A 20,275-nucleotide genomic window follows, 5' to 3' on the forward strand; every position below is an offset into this window, starting at 1 on the left:
TTGAACTGTTTCACGCAAATGTGTTCGAAGCATCCCTAGGCCTATATGCAAACACCGTGGCGTGCACCACTGCCCTCTAGTGATCACACCGAACGACTACAGTTCGTTTGCATCCCACAGACGGCCTGTGGCAAGTGTACTCGACTGTCGAGATAGGAACGAGCGGCTGCAGACAAGCGCATTCAATACACTTGAACTACCGAATAGCCGCATGCTGTAAATTATGTACATAACGATTATTTTTTTAAACACCTGAATGGACAGGTACACGGGGTACACAAGTGTGAGTCGCCATAAGGACGAGCGAGTGGACAAATTATGTGAAAAAGGCAAGCATCACTGCAATTGGACAGACCAAGGCTCGACGACTGGAGTGGGGATTTTCAAGCCGACAGCACCATGGGAGAACCTCATAAAATATAGCAAAAAAATATATACGAATACGCGCTTTTTGTATTTTTAATTTTTTAGCTCTGTGCAAATGTAATTATTTGGTGTAAAATAATTTTATACGACCCCCCCGCCCCCCATGTAAATCAGCTAAAGCCCTATTTGAAAGCTCTTTGTACATAGCTAAGGGAATATATAACGTTAAACCAGCTCGTAAAAGCAAAACAGCCTGCTGGATGGACAAGATAATAGGCTACGTTTGGGTGAGTAGACCTTGTTATTATTTGCCTTTATTATGTGATAACACATGTCAACTAATATATTTGCTTTATATGTACTTATTGTGGAACGGCAGCGGGTTCTCATTCAGTACACAATGTTATTGTCTCTGCAGTCCGTTTACTATCTGACGTGCAGTGAGTGGGTATTATCACTGTGATGTTGTGTTGTGTTTTTAAGTCCATTCAACGTTTAGACAGCTCGACAGCTTATTTCTTGAAATACGACGTGCAGTTATGAAGCACTTGAGTCAAGTGCAGACAGACGGACTGCTGACTGGCGGGCGGCGGGCCTACAAACGCCAAGTATTTAGCACAGCACATCATTTGCATAATTCGACGTTTTGTCAAAGGGCTGTGCTATTGTCTGTAGTTGGGTGCTGTTGGCCCTATTTTATTTTATTTTATTTCAATTTTTTATTTGCATACAATTTGCTTTTCCTATAACGCTATGGGAATCAGTTACAGTAACTCGTGACTGGGTGATTGTAGCCTTTTGGCGTTTTTTGAAGTCAGCTGAGTTTCATGCTGGCCAATGGCGGGGGAGGGCCCGTGGATCAGCATACAGCCATACAATACAGTAGCTGTAAATAATGTAGCCAGACTGAGCCAGTAAACAACACGATTTCAGACTGAGTATTGAACCAGATACTCTGTTGCCCCCCACACGGATTATTATGCCTGTTTTAGAACATTAAAATATAACAAATTGAGTTGTTGTAAAATTCTAACCCCGGCCCTTTCCTGTCTGTTATTGGCTCACCTTTCATTTATGGTGAATTCATTATTACGCTATCATTGATAGCCCCTGGGTTATGATCAGCAATGGCCTGGGCAATGCAATAGTCCATGTAATTTAATATCCAATTTCAGTCCATGATCCATATCAATATTCTATAACCAAATATATAGTAATAGTGTCAAAAACACTGATTTGGGCATGCTTTGATTACCCCAATGGGAGTAGGCCTAATGGTATTCTAAACATTAGAGGTGACTAGCAAGCCACCATTCTTGTATAAATGCTGACAACTGTAGAACGAAAACTAATGCCCACATTATGCCTGCTGATAGTAATGTCTGTCACTTTGCCAGCATGTCCATTTAACAGTTTTAGTTCTTTATTTTACATTTATATATTGCTCACTTGCTATTGCACGTCAGTCCCCCCTGGAAGTCTTTTGTGAGCCTTCCCAAGGTTTCCTCCTTTTCTTCTCCTGTCAAGGATCGTTTTCTTGCCAGGTTGGGGGTGTAAGGTCAGGGGGTGCTGTTTGGTTAATTACTTCATTAATCTCTTCTTAAAACATAAGGCTCTATAGGCCTACTGTTGTCGAAAAGGCTCTATAGGCCTACTGTTGTCGAAAAGGCCATTCCTTATTTGACATTTTGAAAATGGTGTTCATTCTTTTAATATTTTAATGTTTTTATTTCTCACTGCACATTTTACACTTTTTATTGGTTTTGTTATCTATCAAGTTTTATGTAACGCACTTTCGAACTTTGATATTTACTACCTTAAATCATACATATAGGACAGCTCTGTAATCTTTAAAGAAATCACTACACCACTATGAAGTCAGCAGAGCACAGATGATCGGCTCAGAGGTCTGACTGTTTTGATGCTGTAATTATTATTGTGTAATAGAATAGGCTCAGCTGTGTGTTTAAGCTCTAGGAGAGTATTAAGCCAATTTAGGAATATGTGTAATCCTGACTCATCATCGCCTGATTAATGCACACTCTCCCACCTGGATTAGATGGGCCATTCGGTTAGGAAGAGAGGGCTCTACCAGTTGGAGGGAATGCAATAAAAGAGGGTCCCCCCCACCTGTCTCTCTGTCGCTGTGTGTTTCTCTTTCTAACTTTCTCTTTCTGTGTGACTCTGGCTCTCTATCTCTCTGTCTGTCTGCTTGTCTGTGCGTTTCTCTCTCATTCTAACTTTCTGTCTTTTGCTCTTGAGTCTCAATGAACAGTCCCCTGTGTGTGTGTGTGTGTGTGTGTGTGTGTGTGTGTGTGTGTGTGTGTGTGTGTGTGTGTGTGTGTGTGTGTGTGTGTGTGTGTGTGTGTGTGTGTGTGTGTGTGTGTGTGTGTGTGTGTGTGCGCTACCTACACTCTCCCATGCTTGACCTGGATTGGACAAAAGTACTTGTGTTTTTCAGCCTTGGCTTGTTGTAATGGGAACAGTACAATCATTGAGACTCTAATAGTCAAGAAGTTCAAGTTGACTCCTTTGTAGTTTTTTACCACCAAAGATGCAAATGGGATCATAGTGTGCTGAATCAAATGATACTGTACTACAATTAGATGGGCGATTATCAGTCTTCATTAGTCCACAGAGCATTTTGATGTCAGATTAAGCTATTACTCTTTTGAAAATATGAATGATGAAAATGAATGTCTCATGCTTGGACTGAAAATGTCTATTGTTTGTCTTTGGATACATTTCTGCAATACATCTTGTTCTAGCTTAGCCTGACCTAGTTAATGTCAGGCTTGACATTAACATTTTGAGGCACTTGTCCGGACACAGAAGTCACTTGTCTGGAGCACGAGCAAGCTAAGTTGGTTTTCGTGAATACGGTGCATGTTTGAATATTAGATTAATATTCTCAAGTTTACAAGTCAATAGCCGTAGAATGTCTATGATCTTGCATATATTTCATGTATTCCAAATACACCGTCATAGATCGGTCCTATCCTCGCACGGTTAGCAGATTGACCTTCGGATTTAAAATTGTAGCACTGCGTGTGTACTCACCCAATTTCAATAATTAATTCCTAAGACTTGGTGTCAGATATTGTCCTCTAGTTTCATATCCATTTGAAAGTTATGGCAGAAAACATGTGTTTAGTAAAATATTACCACTTTTCCATGAGATTCACACAGACCGCATTCTCTGTCAGACGAGGCAGGACCTGAAATGACTGCTGGACTGAACATATGAAGCACAAACGTATGTGCCACACAATTGACAGGTGCGTTGCCATTGGTGTGGGTGGGTTAATTAATCACACCACCTGCCAATTTTGTGCCCCATACATTTGTGCTTCCCAAAGGACGTTCAGTAGTGCACTGATTCCGAGCCCGTCGCCGGAGAGAATGTGCAGCTCGTGGAAAAGTTGAGATATTTTACTAAATACACATTTTCTGCCAAAACAAGCCTTTATGTCAAGCCCTGAGCCAGTATTGTTAGTAAAGTTCAATTAGTAAATGGATATAATCAGTATAATATAATCACTTCTGATTCACATGACATTAAGGCTTAATTGTCCTGTTTCCCGGTAAATCTTTCCGGACAAGTGAATTCTAATCTTACTTGTCCGTTCACTCCGTTGGACAAGTAACTCTGGACAACTTGACTCTTTGACGCAGCCGACAATATTGTCTGGCATTATTGTGTGGCTTTCCTAATAATCACCTTTCCAATATTGGTAATAGTCTGTGATCTTACATACCTGTACATTTCATCTATTTCAAATACGCAGCCATAGATCGTTCCTATGCACGCACGGTTAACAGACTGACCACATCAGCATTTAAATTCACCCAGTGATGTCCTCTAGTTTCATATCCATTTGTAGGCTCTGGCAGAAAACGTGTGTTAAGTAAAATATCACCACTTTTCCACGACGAAAAACTGGACTGAAAATATGAAAACTTATTTTTGGAACAGTCAATGTTTGGGAGACACAAACATATGGGACACACAATTGACAGGTGTGTTGCGATTGGGTTGGGGTAATTGATCACACCACCTATTGTAACCGCAACAGCCTGCCTTTCAATTGCACTCCAAGTTTAAATGACGGTAAAGAAAGTAGCATCAGATACAGTGTGTTCAATAGACCTGTTTGTGCAACAAGGGAAGGAAGGCGCTATATGTTCACATAGGTATTATAATCCACCTCGGGCATAAAAAACAAACAAACTGGTAAATCTGCATGAGGAAGTATGAATGTAATCCACAAGAAGGTAATCGAACATAGCAAGACTAGACTGGCATAATAAAAGTCTGATGAAACCGTTCAGAAGGCGCATGTTCAGGCATTTGAAACTGTGGGAGAGCTTGCCTGGCTGTTGCATTAGTGGCATGAAGAGATTGTGACTGTCACTAGGGTGATGGTTGTCCTTGAGACGCTGAGGTTTGACCACGTACCGTTACTCGTATAATTCCTGGAGGGATGGAAGCTGGGCCGTACACACCACCTGCGGTAGGTTTTTCCAATAACAGGTGGAGACACATAGCCGGACAATTTTTTTTAAATCACACAATATCCCTGGTCATTTCCAAATATGACCTCTCGGCCTTATAGCAATCCAACCAAAGTCTGCCAAAACAAGCATCACTTGCCATTGTGCATGTGTGTAGCCTACCTTTAGCATGATTTAAGCTTAGTTGTGCACCAGTCTTGCATAACATAGGCCATAGTTTGTGGATCGCTATTATCGTGTGCAACACTGGCGTGCAAATCAGGCTTAGGGCAAGGTCACACATGCACGACAGAAACAGTTGAATCCCGTTTTGCACAAGCTTCCGGTTGTGTCACGTGAAGTTCAACATTGAAGCGTTTAGCCATGGCATGTATTTTTACTTCCCCAAAGCTTGGCATGTGCAAATTCCCTCTTCCCCTGCTATCGTACATGTGTGTGACCAATGACCATACCCGTCCTTATGTAGTACACACACATGCATGGCTGAACAGACATGTCACGGTCACTTCCATTCTGTCCGAGTGAAAGCGGGGGAGCTTCCGGTTGTGGTGCACCGATGTATGATGTGCCGTCGCTCGCGTATTAGTTCAACTTCGTTGAACTTTGACAAGTTTGATGTCTCGGTATGCATTGGACACCCCTCTGCCATCGTGCGTCTGTGACCGGACCCTTAGAATTTTGTCCAGCAACTCCGTTACTACTGCCCTGTCTCTCCACATCGCTCTGCGCACTTCATCTCTTGTTTTAATCACTATGGGAGAAATGATAAATGGAGAACGGAGTGGAGAGACTCAAACTGTGGCATTAATCATGCATGGAGAGGTTGCTGTTATAGGGAAGCACAGCAGGTCAGGACTTGATCTGCATAGATGATGACTGAGCAAGTCCTTTGAACACAGCACACTTGTGATAATCTACTCTGGCTGGGCTATATAATATCAATATTATATCGACATCTTGATATGAGGGTTGACATCATTTGGGAATTGTGAGGGGCCCTAGCCCCTCACAATTCCTATATTCAGCTATTAGTGTAGATCTTCGTCTTACACAGACATTAAATTACCATTGACAATGAATGGAGAATTTACATCAAATCGACCTATCCTCCTACACATAGATTAAATTCTCATTGACAATGAATGGGGAATTTATGTCGTGTGTCTGATGATGTTACGTCATGATGATGTACGATTTGAATTGAGCACCCCTCAATTCACACGGGTGTAATTTCTTATATTGATTGATATGGCATATACAGTGATGTCTTTTGGTATAAGTCGTTTAGGACCTAAATTGTACAGATATGTTAAAATCTAGATTGAATAGGCAATCTACAAGTTAAAATGTGATATTTGATTTTGTCCATATCGCTGAGGCCTAATATCGTTCTGGGAGCAGTAGTTAAAGGCTGAAAAGTATAGGAATGTAATAGGTAATTGTATTGTAATGGCCTTAATTTAAAAGCCTACACTTGGTATGCAGCAGTGGCTGTACTTGCATAATACATCAGGATTGTCTAAAGAGTTGGACTTTAACAACCTTTACCAGAGAGTCCCCCTCACCCGGCCCACTGGATGTACCTCACAAACTGTTCCTATGCCAATGCAGCCCTATATCATTTATTCAACCCATTCCAACCTGTGATATTATTATCTTCTTAGTACTCCATGATATTCTCCTCTCCAGTCCATGTACAACTGTAGTTGTTTTTGTTCAAGCAGAAATTTAGCTATAGTCACTGCTTTCATTCACACAAACACTGGCACATATTTTATCAGGCAAAATCCCCCCAACCCCTTTTTTGTCTGTGCCTCCCCCTCTCTTTATCTCTCTCTTGTTCTCTTTCACACACACATTTTTCCCACCCCTGCTACTAGCCAGCCCCCCTCCCCTCTTTCTCTTTTCTCTCTCCCCCTCTCTCGTCCACTGTCCACTGTCTCCCTCTCTTTGCCTCTGTGCCCGACCCCCCCCCCCCCCTCCTCTGTTCCCAGTTTCAAACCTTGTCTGCTCTGACCAACCAACTACAATCCCTTCCTGTCCCCCCCACCCACTTTTTTATTCACACTTTTCATCTACATGTCCCCCTCGATCACAAAACCGAGCTCTCTGCCTGCACGCGCCCACACACGCACACATATACACACACATGCTGTCCCCCTGGCTTCTCCTCCTTTGTCTGCCTGACTAATTCTCCAGCGGTCGTTCGGTCCCAGGGGATTAATGTGTGTGTGCCCATGAAGGGAGGGATGAAAAAGTGCAGGAGACAGAAGAGAGTGTGCGATATTTTTGTTATGTTTGCAGTTTGGAAACTATTGGTGAGAGGAAGGAAGCTGTATCCTTGTCTTTGTCTTTTTTTTCTGCATGACGGAGAGTGAAATTAAGCTATTCTAGGGCATGATATTTTCTTTTAATAATATTCCCTCTTTGCCAGTCTCTAAACGTTTGTGTTCAGGACCACTGAAAGTTGCAGCAAAAACAAAGTTTGAGCCTCAGTGGGCTTGAGGCTGCAGTACAAATAATGTGTGAAAACACAAAACAGCGTGTGAAATCACTATGACCCTCCCTACACATGCATTTCTGACAAGCAATAAGCTGCAGGTGTTTCACCAAAGTAAAAGCTTGGACGCCCGCAGGGCAGGAAGAATGCACCATGTCAGATGGCCCCTTCTCATGTAGCGTCAGTAGAGGAAAATTAATGAATGAATTAATGAATAAACGAACAATGATTCTGACATGTGAACACGGCCTATGGGCTGAATTCGTTTTTTTTGCTGCCAAAGCGAGATGCCATCGTTTCAGTTGTTGTGCGTTTGTTATCCTTAACTCTTATAACCTCTGTGGTTTACAACATTTGCCCACATGGGCAGCCATTTGGTCATTTGGCTGGTGTCAGGAAATTCCTTTTTGACATTCTTCTTTTTGAAAGGGGACATGTGGTTTGGGTTGTGTGTGTGCTGTAGGTTTGAGAGATAGAAAGAGAGAGAAAGAGAGGGAGAGAGAGAGAGAGAGGGAGCTTGTATACAGTACAGTATGACTGGTTTGGTATGTGTATTCACTTTCTGGGATTTATGTGTAGTGTGTGCATGCATGCGTGTATATGCACTATAGTGCACCCGCTCACTGTTGTGTTTCTGATGTGGGCATATGTTGTGTGAGGCCTCTGCATGCGCAATTGTGCGATTCATGTCGCAGTGTGCGTTTGTGCACTAGTGTGTCATATCTTCCGTACGAATGCACTAGTGAGTTTCTCATGTATGATTGTATATGTCTGACTTTTTGTGCATGCGTTTGGAAGCAAGTCTGGGAGGGTGTGAGAGACAGCGATGGGACTGTGAATGTGTTTGATGTACTGTGATAACTCTGTCCGGTATGTGGCTTTCATGGGAACTCCTTGCCCTGGGGACACTGGCAAATAAGCTCTTGTTTAAAGGAGAACTTCCCTCTCTTTATCGCCTGTTGTTTTTCCCCCTTGTCCCTCCACATCCTGTTAGCCTTTACCTTTTTTGTCTCACAGTTCCGTGTGTCCCTCTAGGGTCACCCTAACACCGATCCTCCTGATTTAGGCCATAGAAAGGCAGACGCCATTAATTTGTGTGACAGGTAACTTATCTTATGGATGATTTACATACTGGGAAAACTAAATGCTTTTGAGAATTCACCCGATAGCTACTTTTGTACGACTCAAGCGTACCGGTCCGAGACCTCTCAGGCCCCTCCCATTTGTCAGTTGGTCTAATATCAACGTATTGTATCTTTAATTTGACTGACAGCTATTGGCATTGGGTTGTCAGCCTGTCTGAATTTGGATCAGGAGAAAGGGCATGCTTGACGTGAGTGCTAATGACCATTTTATAAAAGAGTTAATGGCTCTGCTGTGAGCTACTGTACATGCCACCCGCAGCTCATTTTTGCTCATTAGAGCCAAAGTATTTAGGGGGGAAAAATCCCCAGCTTGCCTGTATTAGTTTGACTGAGGACCAAAAAGGACATTCCAGTGGTTGTGAATGTGAGGCGTTGTGGAGGTCTCCAGGATTCTCTGTAATGTGTGAGCAGTAACCTTAGACACGGCTAGTGAATGACAGCGGCACTTCAGTTGGTCAGTCATGTGTTGTAAAACAATATCCGAGCAGTTTTGTATCCTGAGCTGGAATCTACTTGGGCTATATATTGCTCCCCACTCAGTGCACCGTTATGTATGATAATTGAGACAACCATGTTCCTGACCTTCACCACAGCGTTTACTAGTGGCGTGGTGGTCATTAGTGCTCTCTCTTCTGGCAGGCTCAATTGTATTATCATAATGGTGATATCAGGCCTTATCATGTCCTTTATTTGCAGAATGGAGAAATCACCCATCAAGAGCTTCTGCCAGAAATATGGGAGTGGAAGCCTCGCCCCTTTCCTTCCCCTACTGGGCGGGGTTTCTGGCGCGGTTTCTTTCTTTTTACAGGAGTTGGGCGTTATATTTCCTTTTTTTTCTTTTTTTTTTTCTTTCGGCTTTCGCCTTTAGTTTAGTAGGGACAGACAGTAGGCTGACAGGAAATGGGGAGAGAGATGGAGAGAGACATGCAGTAAAGGCTGTCGGGATCGGGAGTCGAACCCGCGGCACACTGCCAGACTCGGACTACCGGCCAGGTGCTGCCCCCCCAGGTGTAGCGCCCAGGATTACATTAGATGACACTGGGTGAAAAATGGGTTGCAAAATCATGGGATAATTCTTTTTTTTTTAAATACTCACCCGTGGCTTCCGCATTCTGTTAGGTTAGGATTAGGGTAGGGTTAGTAATGTCATATTATAGTCCAATTATTTGTTTATAAACATTGGGACTGGGCGCACTGGTGACTGTTTCATGTAATCAATTCCCAACAGATCTCCAAACCTGTTTTGGGGAGCACTGGTTTCAGTCCATTCAACCTCCTCTTGTGTGTTGGCTAGTGAGGTGCACCCTAGGACTAGAAGACATTTATACTTCATTGCGCAACAGTATTGCGCACAGAGAACAGCTGATATACAAGCTCACATCGCATCGCGGACGTGACTGTTGTGAGCTTAGAGGTCTGCGTGCGCGACACCATCGCGGGGCGGAGCATAAATTATACTTGATGATGGGCTGCAGGTGCGCGTGCAGTCGTGCACAAACAGGCTCTGCTGCCGTGATCATGAGCTCTCACAGCGTTCTTACCCGGCGACTGGAGGTGTGGTTTTGAGGACAAGTGCTTTGAATTGCTATTATTGTTCAAACACAACAGAAACCAAGGACTATATATTTTAAGGGCGAGACATCACAATAAAAATCCTAATCATTCTTCCTCCACACTGGGAGAAAAACAGCATCTGAAAGTTTGATGGTGCATTTTGTACACGTGAGTGCAGTTTCCATTGCATGTTATGAGAGTCAGAGTTCTTGTGCGGCCGGCCTGCGCGCGCATGCTGGTGCTTATCAGTGTGATGTCGTCTGTTAAGGCGTCTGTACGCACCCCTACTACTCAAAGTGACTACTGGGTTGGGCTGCTGGATTCAAGGGGTTTGGGTGCTATGTCTGGCAGACATAGTTGAGGGGTGATATGTCTTTTTAAGCTCAGCCTTGTCTTTGGGAAATTGGCCAAGTATAGATTTACTGCCCTTAGTGCCCTGTAACCTAAAACATCACAGGCTTGGATCCCCACAGCAGCTGATTGTCATCAACAACCAAGTGTTCTTGAGGAAGACACTGAAATTCCACCTGCTAACTAATTCTGAGTCACTCTTGATGAGAGAGTATGTAAACATTGTAGGCCGCGCTCTAGCGAGCCACTAACCCGGCGCTGGTGAGACCACAGACAAGTCATTATCTGTCAGAAGTGAGAGGAGATATGACCCCAGAGCACAGATGGGAGGGGTGATAGAAGAGGGGAGATAAAGGCCCAAGACCTAAGGGACACCAAGGAACACACACACACACACACACACACACACACACACACACACACACACACACACACTGTACGACACAAAAACAGACACACAGTTCACACACAAAACCAATCACTCTGTGGCTTACAGCATTGCAGAGCATTAGCCATGTCAGTTGAAACCCGCTCTGATCAGTTTCACTGTCTGGTGAAACAGGATAACATTAAGAGCCACTTAGGATCAACTCAGCTTGCCTCCCTATCAAACACAGACTGAGTGGATGACTGAATGTGTGAGCGTTACTGTGGGCAAACGCCTGTTGCTAATGATAATTACAACAATAACTTTGTATATTTATGAGGGCTTTGTGCACATGGCATTCACCAGCACAGTTCTACAATCCATCTGCTTGTAAATAATTCATGCTCAACTGGCCCATAGTGCATCATCCATATTTAATAGTCTGTATAAAATATTCCAAAATGCAATAGTCTAGTCCTATATATGCCAATGGTGCCAATGAACACACGTGAAGTTGCAAGACAAAAAACATATGCTTGGTGAATGGTGAAATCTTGTGGAGGCTATGGGTAGTCTTCTATTCTATGAGGTGACTGTTCATTGAATTAGCAGATTAGCAGATTTAATGGAGGCTGTCCAGTGGAGGGTTTTAGGATGTCCTCACCATATATGGGCACTAGTGGAAGTGGTTAGTGCTTTGTTTCCGCCGTCTGAATTAACAATGGACCAATTAATCACCTTAAGTTCTTGTTTGACCACCAGCACTGGAAAAAAAGGCCACTTACGGACATTTTTTACGAGCTCAAGTTTTACTGTGTATCCGATTATACTGAAACCTAATAGTATAATAGTTTAAAAAGCAATGTTCTAGAGCGTCGCAGTCCCGCCCCCCTGCGAGGGCACCGGAAGAGAATTCACCATTCATTTTCTCATAAACATTTCAAAACATATTTATTTAAAAACCTCTAAGCATCGGACAAAGCCAACAGCTGAGTTGACAAATCATGACAATAAACAGGGCTGCACACAACTTTTTTGGTCTAGTACTCAGAGGAGCACCTGCTCACAACGTGTTGCGACATGTTGTGAGCTTGCAGATCAGATATTTTTTTTAACATGCGACACATCGTACGGCGAAGCATACATCAGGCTTCCCTAGTTCCCTTTTGTTTTTAGCTGAGGCGACGTACGTAGTCAGACCTCAGACAGTCAGACACACATGGCTCCTCGGTGCAAAAATAAACAGTGTACACTACCCGACTTTACGATAATAAAGGACAGTATGTCGAGACACGGTGTTCATGTTGGGCAGCAGCAGTGCCAGTCCGCAATGCTTTAAACTCTTCCCACTCGCTAATATGGTTTCTGCCTCGGATTCGGGTTCTGAGACGGCATTGCACACGAGCAACCATGCTGCTCCAGCAGCCGGGAAACAAACACAAGCACAGCGGCAAATGGGAAGAGTGCAAAGCATCCAAAGCATGCCCTTTTACACCGGGGACTACAGTAGTTTGCTATCTGAAACGGAGAAGACGAAACTATTTGTGTCAGGTTTTCCTGTCAACCGCCCTCCGCCTCCTCCCAGGCTCCCAGCAGAAAGCAGCATGGAATCCTCCCCCTTTTGAGTAAGGACGCGCTGTGATTGGCCACAATGGCCAGTGCACTTGTGCAAGACGTGCTGTGATTGGCCAGTAGCCACTTTGAGTGGCAGTCGGTGGAAAATGATCTCGCCACAGAATTTACTAGTATTCTGGCCATAATAAATAATCATTCTAGGTGGCCCCGGCTGTTGGTACGCAGAAGCGCTTCCCGGCGCTTGATTGACAGCGCATTTTGAATTTTGACGACGCATGCGCGGTGGCGCACCACTCCGGCAGGCAATTTATTTTTGCCAAGCTACCACTTATGTGCAGCCCTGACAATAAACAATTTTTTTTGGGCTGAACAGATAATTAGAAAGACAAAAAAATACAACAGTACAACACTTTCTTTGTTGTTTTTCTTCTTTCTAATTATTTGTTCGGCCCAAAAAAAGATTGTTTATTGTCATGATTTGTCAACTCAGCTGTTGGCTTTGTCCGCGCCTTTAATGGTATTTAAATAAATACTATTTGAAATGTCTATGGGGAAAATTAATGAGGAGTTATTTCCTGGTGCCTTCGTCGTTCTGAAATTTGGCGGGACTGCAACGCTCTATCAGAACCACATAGGAAAATCTACTGTTCATCATTTATATGATGCTACATAATAGTACCGTAGTATAGTCAATGTTATATAGTGCAGGCAATAATAAACACCTAACAACAAATACACTCAGGGAATTCATATGAAAATATCAATGGTCAGCTACATGACGTAACATGTCTATTTGCTCAGACATATATTAAATTCCCCATTCATTGGCAATGGGAATTTAATGTTTGAAAGATGTCCTTTACTGTATGATCAGGAATCAGGATACATCTGTCTTGAAAACTTGCATTGGATGTTGGTGATATTGATTTGTTTTGTGCGTCTTTATGTATCTCACATTTTCTGACCTTTCTAACCCATCACATTACTAATATTCTGTCAAAGCGTTCCACTTGAATGGTTTGAATATGATGAACAATGTGACAATGCACTGTTCTAGTCTGGTGAATACTAATGTGTTGTTGTTTTTTTGTTTTTCTTTTTGCAGGATTTACCTGAAGATATTCACACAGCGCTTTGAACGAGGGTGTCTGGGAGAGGAGGCCTCCAGATCGCCCCACGGGCACAGACTTAAAAGGCCTTTTCCTGGTTTGATGCGTGTGTCGTTCTGTGAGAGTTGGACGAGCTGAGCCTTATTTTTGAAAAAGTGGGAAACAGGTATGTAGGGGATGGAGAGGGCTCGGTGAGGACAGAACCAAGTCTTTAAGGCCTTTGCTCTCAAACCCTCTATGCTGCTGTAAGGCATCCAAAACACACACATACTGTACACACACGTATAGGGAGAACAGAAGGGGAAGGTCAGTTCAGCTGAGGAAGACGCCTGAGTCACCTGCAGCTCTGGAAGAGCAGACTGTTTGCAGGTGGTGAGAGGGGGATCACAGAAAGAGAGAGAGACGGGGACTGACAGAGAAACAGAGGTTCGGAGGAGGAGGAGGGGGAGGCGGCGGCGGCGGAGGAGGAGTTGCAGAGGCCCTTCGCCATGGCGACCGACCCGGGCGAGCCCACGGGCACAGAGGACTCCTCTGAGAAACCTGATGGACAGAGGGAGGAGGACGCTGAGCGGGAGGGCAGGGCCGGCGGAGAGAGGGAGAGGACGCGCAGCACCCCCTCGGACTTCCCCTCCTCCCAGACCCAGGAGAGGAGAGCGGCAGGGGGGGAGGAAGGGGGACCCAGAGGAGGAGGAGGAGCGGGCGGAGGAAGAACGGTCAGCCTGGGGGGCGAGGAGCCCCTAGTCAGGCCCATGTCTTTCTCCACCCCCTCCTCGCCAGCCGCCCAAGGCCCCGGCAGGCTGAGAAGGGAGAGGCGCTTCTGCAGGAAGAGTGTGGAGATCTGCGAGGAGGAGGACGAGGTGGAGGAGCCCCACGTAGCAGCCCACAGTGCCCCCCACCAGGTGCTGTGTTCCTCAGACTCGGTCTTCACCAGCGGCCCACAGCCGCAGGGGGCCGCCTCTGCATGCGCCGCCCTGGGCCACGACCCGACGGCCGCTGGCTCTGCTCAGGAGTCCGGCAAGGATGCCCCTACGTCTGCCAGCCCACAAAAGGGCAAGGAGAGGGACCGCGAGCAGGAGGAGGAGGCAGAGATGAAAGCCGTTGCCACCTCTCCTGGAGGCCGGTTCCTCAAGTTTGACATTGAACTGGGCAGAGGAGCCTTTAAGACTGTCTATAAAGGCCTGGACACTGAGACATGGGTGGAGGTCGCCTGGTGTGAACTTCAGGTAAGAATAACTTATCTTAAACATGCATTTGTAAATGTAGCACTAATGTATTTTTCACACACATTCACACTTCATGCCTGCTCCAATACAGCTCCAATCATAAATATATTTGGCCACTGAGCACAGCAGCTCCACCAGAACAATTGGGCTCTGGTGCCATGCTCAAGGAAGGGCACATGATGCCTGACAGATTCAGTCGTTCTGAAGTGAATTGCACCACATTAATTTCGGAGCTCTCTCGCTCCTTCCTGGGAAAATCTCACTCGGTTGTCCGCTTGCCATTCATTCTGTGAGAGTGCTGTTCAGTGGAGGCCAGGGTGAGAAGGCGGTGCAACACGTGTTGAGTGACATTGCCATATGAATGTGTGGGGCCTTTCTAGGATTTTAATGAATAATAGAATATGAACTGCTGTAATACCTTCCCGTGTTGTGATAAGTTGCAGCATACTGATTGGAACGTCTTCAGTCTTGAATTCATAAATGATGTCTGAGGTTTTTTCTTTCTTTCTCATGCGTAAGGATTTGGAATGCGTTTCTAATTCTAGGAATTAATATGGATTGATATTAATTAGCTTTCATCAGGAATAGCATAGTGACTCTGTATGAGGTTGTTCACAGTTTCTTTATTTTAGTTAATTAAGTTTAGCCTCAGTTTGCCTCGTGATAGTCTGAAAATGTAGGTAGATTGTTAAATCAGTGAATTGTTTTATACATTTAATCATATGCATTTAGATTTACCTAAGGTTACAATGTTGAGGAGATTAACCAAAATGTTTATAGTTTACATTATTTTACTAATTAGGTTAATCTAAAGGTATAGGTTAGATCCTAATCTTCACCATGAACACTAGATTGTCCAAAGAGCTGCCTTATAGGGTCTTTAGTCTTTGATTTGGAACAACTATGACACAACTCTCTTGTGTCTCGGCTTGCACATGATGCAGTAACTAATGAGGCAGAGATATGGGAAATGAAATCAGTGTAGACATGGAGGACGGAAGCTCTGAATGGGCCATAGTTTGGGAACAAAGATGAAAAAGGACCACTGTAACGTCAGTAATCCTCACAGTGAAGAACTCTGTTCTGACTGTGACGTGTGTGGTGGTGGATGTCAAATCTTAATGACGGTTTTCTGCCAGAGGTCTTGGAAGTCTTTACATAGTCAACATAATTTATGGCGTTTTCGAAGCAATGGGGAACATTGTCAAGTGAAGTGAGCTCAACATGTGGTGGGAGGAGTGGGAGATGCACTCGAGGAGAGGAGCAAAGAAAGTGGATACCTCCCTCCCTCCCTCCCTCCATCCCTTCCTCCCTCCCTCTTACCCCCACAATAGAGAGCAGTGTGGTGGTTTGCCAGCTGATTTGGCTGCCGGCTTTGTGTGAGAAAAAACTTCAGTCATGTGTTTGGTTTGGTGCTAATTCCAAAACAAGAGCCTTAACAAATTATTTGGTTCAGACTCTGCATGTTGGACTAACATTACCCCCGTTACCTACCCTGGTCTCCTTCCAACAGGTAGTGTAGTAAATCATCCTCACATCAGCAGCTCGCCTCTGTCTAATATCACTCACTGAGGCTACTGCTGCTTCTGGCCATAGCTCCATCAAAGGCAACAGTCCCAGAAAAATACTCACTCCATCTCACACAGAGTTTATCCAAGAGACCTGCTGAGCTTGTAAAGGTAGTCTGTTTCATTTAAACTTTTAGTAGTGTTATGTCATTAACCACATGAAGATGTGTTACAGTGTTAGTCGATCTCTAGTACATGCAAATAGGGGAAGAGATCAAGGGAATCTACGTCATGAGTTTGTTGGGGGTGCAGCTAGCTATATGGTCCATCTTGTGTGTTTTTGGCTCCTTTTTGTGACCCTGGAGCTTGGAAAACAGATATTTGGATATCGAGTCTACCGTCTTCATTTTTCATGTTGCAGGTCCCTGCAATTTGATACTTAAACCTTTTGCAATAGGACAGAAAAAGATAACACTGTTATACATACGATCCGTCTCAAACTCAACGCTGATACTTTTGTTGTTTTCACCTCTAAGGCAATGGCAAACTCAATGGTGGACTCAATGGCGGACTTGACCACGCCCCCCAAATACTTGTATTCGTGCCTCAAAGAATAGATATTTGTGGGCCACCGATCAACAAGGTACTGTATATAGGTTGTTAAGTGGTTAAGAGGCAATAAGTGGCTATGTCCACTGAGGCATTTTCTTCCTGAGTGCAGCGTATGTTTTGAATAGTTTTCAGTGGCAGTGCCATGTATTTACGCTATGCAGTAAATACCAGCAGCATGACGAGGTGGATGAGCATTATAGAGCGCCTTACTTTTCAACTGGGTGAAAAAACACACAGCCTAATACCTACGTGAAAGAAAAAACTAAAACACGCCTCACTGTTGTGTCCGTCCATCCAGCCATCCATGTCTGTCTGCAGCTAGCCTCGGAAACCCAGACGCTTTTATTAGTCTGCAGCTAATCTCACAATCCACTACACCACCGATCAGCACCTCATTTCTTGTCCATGTTACCACCAGCAGGCCAAGGAAGTCAACCGCTGAATGGTCATATAGCGTGGCTCTGTAATAGGCTAGTCGTCTATGAGAGGGTCAGTGTGTCTGTGTCACGGAAACCGCCGGACCGATCTGTGCCATTCTATTGATGCAGTCTATGCATGCTGCCAGTAGACCACAGAGGTACATCCACTATTCATTCTATTGATGCAGTCTATGCATGCTGCCAGTAGACCACAGAGGTACATCCACTATTCATTCTATTGATGCAGTCTATGCATGCTGCCAGTAGACCACAGAGGTACATCCACTATTCATTCTATTGATGCAGTCTATGCATGCTGCCAGTAGACCACAGAGGTACATCCACTAATCATTCTATTGATGCAGTCTATGCATGCTGCCAGTAGACCACAGAGGTACATCCACTATTCACATATTCCTTTTTATCCATTTAGGCCTGAAAAAAGTACACTGAAAGAACATATATTCAAAGATTTGTGCCACATTTTTACAAATGTTCTAAAATAGCAGACCTACAAGTTCATGGCGTGCTATGAGCTTGTAGATCTGCTATTTTTCAATAGCTAAAGTATAACATAATGCTTAGTTAAAACACCAAAAGGGGTTCCCGCCCAAAATGGGTTAACTTTAATTTCATAATGGAAGTCAATGGGGCTGTGATCAGGCTGAAACATTGTCGGAAATGTGGAGTCGTGAATACGTCATAGATGCACCATACTGACCATAGACAGCTGATGCCATAGATCAGTGGTTCTCAACCTTTTCACAACGCCTCACATTGCGAGGCGTTGTGCGCTTGTAGATCAGCTATTTTTACAATCTTTGCCTCTTTTGGCGCTGCGTAACGCTGGCTGCCTGTTGCTACTGTTGTAACAAATCAATTTTCCATTCCATTCCATTAATTAAGCTATATTAATTGACAATTTTGCCAATGTTTGACCAGTTCTAATAGTATCATTTGTTGATTACCTTTGATGCCATAATAGTCTTTTTAAATTTAATTTAATTTATTTTATTTTATTTTATTTTATTTCTTTGTATTTGGTATTAAAAGTCCTTATATTGTAACTTTACTGTCATGTGGGGACCCTGATGGGGGTCCTGACTCCCGGCCCACAGGTTGATAAACACTGCTAGATGACACAGGCTGTCCACAATACATAATGTCTGAGATACACATTGGAGCATACCGTTCTTCTCATATTGCATGTGAGCAGTCTCTTATTTATTTTTAGTTATGTACCCCTCTACTAAAGTCAGATTTATACTTTGGTGCACATCGGTGTGGAGCGGTGAAAACTGCCGATCTACAAGCTCAACTGGTTGTCCTGGCCAACCGGATCCCCTCATACTTTATGCCCATATATGAGCATATCGGATTGGTCTATCCGACCGACTAGATGCCACGCACCACACTCCCTCATTGGGCACCGGTTTACTCGAGAATAATGCAAGTCGGGAATTTGAAAATGCCCGCCCCACCTAGTTATGCAAAACCTGTTGCACCTGTTGTCAGAGTACCAGTTGTACCTGCTGTCTGTCTGTTGTCAGAGTACCAGTTGTACCTTCTGTCTGTCTGTTGTCAGAGTACCAGTTGTACCTTCTGTCTGTCTGTTGTCAGAGTACCAGTTGTACCTTCTGTCTGTCTGTTGTCAGAGTACCAGTTGTACCTTCTGTCTGTCTGTTGTCTGTTGTTAGAGTACCAGTTGTACCTTCTGTCTGTCTGTTGTCTGTGTCTTTTATGCCCATGAATGGAGATTTCTGTATCTGTCCGATTGTCCCTTTTATGCCCATAAATGGTGTTCCGTGTCAGCCATGACCAGTCGATGACATCATATTGATGACATCAGCGTACGCCAATGCGCACGCTGAGTTTGAAGTCGGTCGGTAGGTTTTTGCCGGTCGGATTGGCGGTTCTGGACAACCTATATGGGTGTACTGGTCGGATTGGCGGTTCTGGACAACCGTCAATCTGACCGACTCGACGCCGGTCACTGCACCCCCTCGGGTTTGAAGTCGATAGGTCAGACAGTCCCTTAGATACATGAACTGCAAACGGACAGATATCTTGTGCATTTATAGTAGAATAGTAAGCAATAAGCCTAAGAGTGAAATAAGGTTACTTAAGAGGAGACCATGCACTTGGCATGCATGAGATTAAGAAATCAGTTATATTGTTGAAATAACAAACGGGCCGGCAGTGGTTTAGGGGTAGAGTGACCGGATGGGAACCGCAAGGTTCCCAGTTCGTACCCGGGCTCCCCCAGAGTTAGTGTCGAAGTGTCCTTGAGCAAGACTCTGAACCCCTAATTGCTCCCGATGTGCAGGTTGGTGCCTTGCATGGTTTCCTCCGGGATCGGTGTGTGGATGTGTGTGTGAATGGGTGAATGTAATGCACAATCTCTGTAAAGCGCCTTGCATAAATGCGCTATATAAATGCACCATTTACCATTTTTAAATGGCTATAAAACATTGTAAAATAAGGTGTGAAATTGCCTCTTTCATGTTGTTCAGAAGGCTGGTAGAATGCCAATTCTTGTTGGTGATATCACTAAAGGGCCAGTTCATATAGTGTTGTACAGAGCTTAATGCTATTTTAATGATTAATCATCTCTTTATTCAAAACGAAACATGACTAGCAATAAAGCACAGATAGATTTATATGTGAATGGCATAATTTATGGATTTTTGTACATTTTACACACTCTTATCTCCATGACAAAATCCACTTTCATCGAAGGCCATTGGGGACATGAAAAAATGGACAAATTTGTACACAATATTAAGGGGAACATTTTAATTGATTAGATTTTTTGATTTTGGTGACTCAATCGTTAAAATACACCTGAAAGGGTCAGAGGAACTGCAAATAGTACCGGTTTCGTGGAATGACTCGTATACTGAGACAATATTCAACATCATGAACTTCCACCACCATCAAACTACCTTTTATTCATAATATCAAGAGTAAGGCAATTTCTGAAAGAGTGAGTCACACAAGGGGGCCATAGAAAGAATAAAGCAAAAGTGCA

The 20,275-nt window shown here is 43.9% G+C and overlaps 1 protein-coding gene across 5 annotated transcripts in view; it reads left to right on the forward strand.

Annotated features, from left to right (window-relative positions):
* Positions 1-162: 162 nt before the first annotated feature.
* The window catches only part of wnk3 (WNK lysine deficient protein kinase 3), a 68,802-nt gene continuing 48,689 nt past the window's right edge, over positions 163-20,275 (forward strand). For all 5 annotated transcript variants that reach the window (XM_083769367.1, XM_083769369.1, XM_083769370.1 and 2 more), the window contains exons 1-2: positions 163-653; positions 13,479-14,705. In XM_083769367.1, coding sequence (XP_083625493.1) covers positions 13,971-14,705 — 735 coding nt within the window. In that variant the 5' untranslated portion in view covers positions 163-653; positions 13,479-13,970. The remainder of the gene's footprint in view (positions 654-13,478; positions 14,706-20,275) is intronic.

Source organism: Protomyctophum parallelum (assembly GCF_964188405.1).
Source record: "Protomyctophum parallelum genome assembly, chromosome: 7".
NCBI lineage: Eukaryota > Metazoa > Chordata > Actinopteri > Myctophiformes > Myctophidae > Protomyctophum > Protomyctophum parallelum.